Source organism: Bos indicus, chromosome 8 (genome assembly GCF_029378745.1).
Source record: "Bos indicus isolate NIAB-ARS_2022 breed Sahiwal x Tharparkar chromosome 8, NIAB-ARS_B.indTharparkar_mat_pri_1.0, whole genome shotgun sequence".
In the NCBI taxonomy this organism is placed as follows: domain Eukaryota; kingdom Metazoa; phylum Chordata; class Mammalia; order Artiodactyla; family Bovidae; genus Bos; species Bos indicus.
The window spans coordinates 11,532,638-11,540,014 of NC_091767.1; the positions used below are offsets into that span (position 1 = coordinate 11,532,638).

Below are 7,377 nucleotides of genomic sequence, written 5' to 3' on the forward strand. Positions count from 1 at the left end.
TCCATGGGATTTTCCAGGCAAGCATACTGAAGTGGGTTTCCATTTCCTTCTCCAGGAATCTTCCCAACCCAGGGATCAGACCCGGGTCTCCCACATTGCAGGCAGTCTCTTGATCAACTGAGCCAGCAAGGAAGCCTCACTCCATATAATGTTATTGATTCTTGTTGAGTTGCTCAGTCATGTCTGACTCTTTTTGCGACCCCATGGATGGTAATGTTCCAGGCTCCTCTGTCCATGGGATTTCCCAGGCAAGAATACTGGAATAATTTGCCATTTCCTTCTGCGGGGGATATTGCTTACACAGGAATTGAACCTGCTTCTCCTGCATTGCAGGTGGATTCTTTACTGCTAAGCCACCAGGGAAGCACTATAATGTTATTAATAGTTGAAGGTAAAAAGATAAAAAAGCAGCAACTGTAGGCAGCCCTTGGCCGAGGTCACTTTGAGGAGAAGTCCTTTGGAGCTGCACCTCAGACCTCTGAGAAGATTATACTGTTGGACTGGTGAGTGGTTCTGAGTTTGAAACAGGGAGCCTTGTGGGCCCAGGACCCCGACTTGAAGGAGGAGAGGGCCAGTTGATTTTGATGTCTCTATGGGGAGACAGAGGTTTGTAAGTTCAGGGAAAACTGAATTTGCTCTGCGAAGGTTTCTCTGGTGACTTCCCTGGTGGCTCAGAGGGTAAAGAATATGTCCGCAATGTGGGAGACCTGGATTCGATCCCTGGGACAGGAAGATCCCGTGGAGGAGGGAATGGCTACCCACTCCAGTACTCTTGCCTGAAGAATTCCATGGACAGAGGAGTCTGAAGAACTGCAGTCCATGGACACAACTGAGCAACCAACAATTTCACTTTCACTTTCTGTAAATGCACTGCCACTGCAGAGTGAGAGTACTGCAGGGCTGATTCCTGGGAACTGCAGACAGACAGACAGGATGCCCTCAGGAGACAGACAGGACACCCCCAGGAGACAGACAGGACTCCCCCAGGAGACAGGCAGGATGACCCCAGGAAACAGACAGGATGCCCCCAGGAGACAGAGAGGATGCCCCCAGGAGACAGACAGGATGCCCCCAGGAAACAGAACACCCCCAGGAAACAGACAGGACGCCCCCAGGACACAGACAGGACGCCCCCAGGAGACAGGCAGGACACCCCCAGGAGACAGACAGGATGCCCCCAGGAAACAGGACGCCCCCAGGAGACAGGCAGGACGCCCCCAGGAGACAGGATGTCCCCCAGGAAACAGACAGGACATCCCCCAGGAAACAGACAGGACGTCCCCAGGAAACAGACAGGACTCCCCCCAGGAAACAGACAGGATGCCCCTGAGGAAACAGGCAGGACGCCCCCCAGAAGACAGATAGGACGCCCCCAGGAGACAGACAGGACGCCCGCCCCCCCCAGGAAACAGACAGGACACCCCCAGGAAACAGACAGGATGCCCCCCAGGAAACAGACAGGACACCCCCAGGAAACAGACAGGATGCCCCCGGGGAAACAGGCAGGATGCCCCCCAGAAAACAGACAGGACGCCCGCCCCCCCCAGGAAACAGACAGGACACCCCCAGGAAACAGACAGGATGCCCCCGAGGAAACAGACAGGATGCCCCCAGGAAACAGGCAGGACGCCCCCCAGAAAACAGACAGGATGCCCCCCAGGAAACAGACAGGACACCCCCAGGAAACAGACAGGACGCCCCCCAGGAAAAGACAGGACACCCCCAGGAAACAGACAGGATGCCCCCCAGGAAACAGACAGGACACCCCCAGGAAACAGGCAGGACGCCCCCCAGAAAACAGACAGGATGCCCCCCAGGAAACAGACAGGACACCCCCAGGAAACAGACAGGATGCCCCCCAGGAAAAGACAGGACACCCCCAGGAAACAGACAGGATGCCCCCCAGGAAACAGACAGGACGCCCGCCCCCCCAGGAAACAGACAGGACACCCCCAGGAAACAGACAGGACCCCCCCCAGGAAACAGACAGGATGCCCCCCAAGAAATAGACAGGACACCCCCCAGGAAACAGGACCCCCCCCAGGAAACAGACAGGATGCCCCCCAGGAAACAGACAGGACACCCCCAGGAAACAGGCAGGATGCCCCCCAGAAAACAGACAGGACGCCCGCCCCCCCAGGAAACAGACAGGACGCCCCCCAGAGAACGGACAGGACCCCCCCCCAGGAAACAGACAGGACGCCCCCCCAGGAAACAGACAGGATGCCCTCCAGGAAACAGGATGCCCCCAGGAAACAGACAGCACGCCCCCCAGGAAACATGAAGGAAGAAGCAAGTCCCTCCACCCTCCTGTAGCCTCTCAGGCTCCCGCTGGTCCCTCTGTGGACATATCCTAATTTAGAACCTCCTGACCAAGCAGAAATGTGGTTAGGGAGTCCTGGCCCCAGGATCAAAAAGCAGAGAACCAAAGGATAGATATGGAGCTGAGAGGCAGCAGTTTTGTAATCTCGTAGGTGTGGTAGAGCTGTTAAGCATTTCAGTTACCTTTTCACTACAGCCTTAGCAACAGAATATTTTGTCAGACTTGCAGATTTTTGCCATCAGATGATTTTTTTTAAACAACAGGCTATTATCTACCTTATAAATTGTTGTAAAGTATAGAAAAACATGGAAGATATAATAGTTCTTACCGATTTTATGCTTATTATATATAATGACTTTAACAACGCTTATAAAACAATACACAACTATTCAGAAACACAGCTGACACAGACTAATGGACAATTCTGTGACCAAGAATAAAATGACTGCTCAAGATAGCTTGAACCATCAGTTGGCAAAAGTGAACAGTAGAATCTTTTGTATTTTTTTTCCCTTGGAAATTTAGTTTATCCTGCTCAGATTTAAGCCTAGAACAGTTTTTGCTATAAAAGAAGAATCTTTGTTTAAAAAGAGTTTTTACTCCTTACTTTATTTTAAGATTGGGCTTTCCTGGTAGCTCAGCTGGTAAAGAATCCACCCACAATGCAGGAGACTTGGGTTCGATCCCTGGGTTGGGAAGATCCCCTGGAGAAGGGAATGGTTAGCCACTCCAGTACGCTTGCCTGGAGAATTCCATGGACAGAAGAGCCTGGTGGGCTATAGTCCATGCGGTTGCAAAGAGTAGGACATGACTCTGATTAACACAAAGAGGATTGATTAACACACTTATTTTAAGATCACCTACATGAAAGGGAGGTCTAGAAAACACCCTTGTCGGTTGTTTTCATTGATACATATTTTGACATTACGTATAGCAAGCCAATTAGTCATCTGTAATTTCTATACCTTTACTGATAAAATAAGTGTTTCCTTACCTCTCTAGTTAGGTATCCCAGTCTTTTAAGTATATTGAGGATCAAAATATGCTTCCTGCTGGGGAAAATCACTCAGAGATACATCCTCTTACATTCTAGACACATTCTCCATTAAGTTTTGAAACCTTTGATTGAAATCTTCAAAGGTTAAGTCATCATGTAAATAGCAGTGCTATTAACAATCACAAAATTAATGAGAATAATAATGAGTTCAAGTGTGTAAAATGCCAGAGTTAGCATAAACATTGTAATGCCTCTGTGTATGACATTTTTGTTTTGCCATAGGGAAAAGTTCTGTGAGCTGGTTGCCTAAGTGGAACTGATACATTATTACTAAAAATAAGCTTCTCATTATCTAAGTCACTTTTTGCAGCTTTTGGAGAAAGCAAAATGATGTATTCATGAAGGAGACACTTATGGCTGTGCAGTAAAATTTAAAAAAAGCTGGCTTTAAACAGAGGTGAAATTTAAAACACTTCTGTTTATCACTTTCGTTATCACTGTGAAACTAAAACACATTCACTGCAAAAAACTTTAAAAATACATTCATGTGCACACACACACACACACACACACATACACACACACACATGCTCCATTAAAAACTGCCCACAATTCTTCTACCCATGAATGACATGAATGACTTATCACTGGTAGTATGTTTAGTTCTATAGGTCTCTGTCTTATCTCAGTAAGTGGGGAACACACAATATGTATTTTTATTTGTTGTGTTTTTATCAAAACATAAGCTTTTCTCAGGCCATTGAAAGTTAATTGAAACCATGATTTTTATTCTGCTGCATAATATTGCATCACACAAATAGGTTGTATTTTACTTAACCTTTGACCATTCTACATTTTAACTATGTAAAAATTTCCTTATTTTTCATTATAAAGATGAACATTTTTATGCATAAAATTTTGACCACATTTCTCATTATTTCCTTTGCACAAATTCCTAGAAGAAGAATTGCTGAATCAAAGGATTTGTACTTTCTGAAAACTTTTAAATTGCGTTTCCAAATTTAGTGGATTCATGTTGATGTATGGCAAAACCAATACAATACGGTAAAGTAGTTAGCCTCCAATTAAAATAAATAAATTTAAATTAAAAAAAAGAAAATTTGTATTATTTTAAATTTCTACCTTCTGAGGCAGAATAACTGTCTTCTGGGATTCTTCATAATGATGGATATTAATTTTTTAAAAATTTGATGGGATAAATTGGTAATTTGTACTTGTTAAAAATTTCTATTTCTTGGATATTAATTTATAAATAAAATTATAAGATCAATATATTCCTGATTTAGCTTTGGTCAAAATGATAGTTGAAATCAGAGGCCATGCATTTCAGCGTCAGGAATCTTGAGAGGAAAAATAATTGCTGACATGATGGTTTGAAGGTGTAAAGTATCCAGATAGTCATTTTATGCTATTAAAGAGATGAGGGCAAAACGATAAAAGTGTGATGTTTTTCAAGTGTAATATTAGCCAGTACTACACTGTTTTGATTACTATAGCTTTGTAATATAGTCTGAAATAACAAGATGTGATACCTTGAACATTGTTCTTCCTCAAGATTGCTTTGATATTTGGAATCTTTTGTGGTTCCATATGAATTTTAGGATAGCTTTTTCCGTTTCTATGAAAAATGCCATTGGAATTTTCATGGGGATTGCACTGAATCTCTGGATTGCTTTTAGTAGTATGTCATTTTAACAATGTTACCTCTTCCAGTTCATAAACATGGGAAATCTTTCCATTTATTTGTGTCTTCTTCCATTTCTTTCATCAATGTCTTACAGTTTTATTGACTAAGAGAGTAGATCTTAAGCATTTTCACCACACACACACAAAGGGCAACCATATGAGCTATTGGATGTGGTCATTAGCTTGATTGTGGTAATAATTTCTCAGTATATTCATATATCAAATTGTGTAACTTAAAATATACAATTTGTATTTGTCAATTGTACCTTAATACAGCTGGAAAAAATGGTTTAGCCTTTTGGAAAAAAAGTATAAATATTAATTAGGTTGGGGAATAAAGTTCTGGTCAAAATTTACATATATATATATATATATATATTAGCATAGGAAAGGGCAGTTCAGTTCAGTCGCTCAGTCATGTCCGACTCTTTGCGACCCCATGAATTGCGGCACGCCAGGCCTCCCTGTGCATCACCAGCTCCCGGAGTTCACTCAGACTCACATCCATCGAGTCAGTGATGCCATCCAGCCATCTCATCCTCTGTTGTCCCCTTCTCCTCCTGCCCCCAATCCCTCCCAGCATCAGAGTCTTTTCCAATGAGTCAACTCTTCGCATGAGGTGGCCAAAGTATTGGAGTTTCAGCTTTAGCATCATTCCTTCCAAAGAAATCCCAGGGCTGATCTCCTTCAGAATGGAATGGTTGGATCTCCTTGCAGTCCAAGGGACTCTCAAGAGTCTTCTCCAACACCACAGTTCAAAAGCATCAATTCTTTGGTGCTCAGCCTTCTTCACAGTCCAACTCTCACATCCATACATGACCACCGGAAAAACCATAGCCTTGACTAGCTGGACCTTTGTTGGCAAAGTAATGTCTCTGCTTTTCAATATGCTATTTAGGTTGGTCATAACTTTTCTTCCAAGGAGTAAGCAACCCACTCCAATATTCTTGCCTGGAAAATCCCATGGATAGAGGAGCCTGATGGGCTACAGTCCATGGGGTTGCAAAGAGTTGGACACAACTGAGTGATTGAGCATATATATATATATATAGCATCATGAATTTGGATCTGGCTAGTTTTTCAGCAACATGTTCTTTAGTGACACACTGATCTTTAACCTTGAGATTATTTTTAAGAATTGTTTTTAATTTTGTACTGGGATATAGCCAGTTAACAAACAATGTTGTGATAGTTTCAAGTGAACAGCAAAGGGACTCAGCCATACATATACATGTATCCACTCTCCCCCAGACTTCCCTCCCAACTAGGCTGTCAGGACTATCATAATTCTTGGCTGTGCTGGGTCTTTGTTTGTGTGCTTGGGCTTCTTCTGGTTGTGGTGAGCAGGGGCTACTCTTTGTTGTGATGTGCAGGTTTCCATTGTGGTGGCTTCTCTTGTTGCAGAGCATGGGCTCCAGACATGCAGATTTCGTAGCTGCAGTGTATGGGCTCAATAATTGTGGCTCACAGGCTCTAGAGTGCAGGCTCAGTAGTTGTGGCACATGGGCTTAGCTGTCCTGCGGCATGTAGGATCTTCCCGGACCAGGGATTGTACCTGTGTCTCCTGAATTGGCAGGCAGATTCTGGACCACCAGGGAAGTGCCCATCTTTGAGATTAGTTTAGAAAACTATTTTGGAGTAGAGAATTTTATTTATTTAACACAGGTTATAGACATTTATATTTGAATTTTGTACTATTTCATTAACAGTTTATGAATTTATTGACCTTGTGACAATTAAAGAAGCCATACAAAAATTCTCTTGGAAATACATGGGTTATATGATAGAAATATATGGTATTTTAAACAAACATTTAAAAGCTAAATACAATTAAAAATTACAGAAAATGCAAAGATGGGCTCGATAAAGGACAGAAATGATATGGACCTAACAGAAGCAGAAGATATTAAGAAAAGATGGCAAGAATACACAGAAGAACTGTACAAAAAAGATCTTCATGACCCAGATAATCACGATGGTGTGATCACTGACCTAGAGCCAGACATCCTGGAATATGAAGTCAAGTGGGCCTTAGAAAGCATCACTACAAACAAAGCTAGTGGAGGTGATGGAATTCCAGTGGAGCTATTCCAAATCCTGAAAGATGATGCTGTGAAAGTGTTACATACAATATGCGTGCAAATTTGGAAAACTCAGCAGTGGCCACAGGACTGGAAAAGGTCCGTTTTCATTCCAATCCCAAAGAAAGGCAATGCCAAAGAATGCTCAAACTACCGCACAATTGCACTCCTCTCACACGCTAGTAAAGTAATGCTCAAAATTCTCCAAGCCAGGCTTCAGCAGTATGTGAACCGTGAACTTCCAGATGTTCAAGCTGGTTTTAGAAAAG

At 43.2% G+C, this 7,377-nt stretch overlaps 1 protein-coding gene across 1 annotated transcript; it reads left to right on the forward strand.

The window, feature by feature from the left end:
• The first annotated feature begins 1,043 nt into the window (after positions 1 to 1,043).
• Positions 1,044 to 2,009, forward strand: LOC139184487 (basic salivary proline-rich protein 1-like). Its single transcript, XM_070794335.1, has one exon. It carries the CDS (start codon positions 1,044 to 1,046, stop codon positions 2,007 to 2,009), a length of 966 nt encoding a protein of 321 aa, XP_070650436.1.
• The last annotated feature ends 5,368 nt before the right edge of the window (positions 2,010 to 7,377 follow it).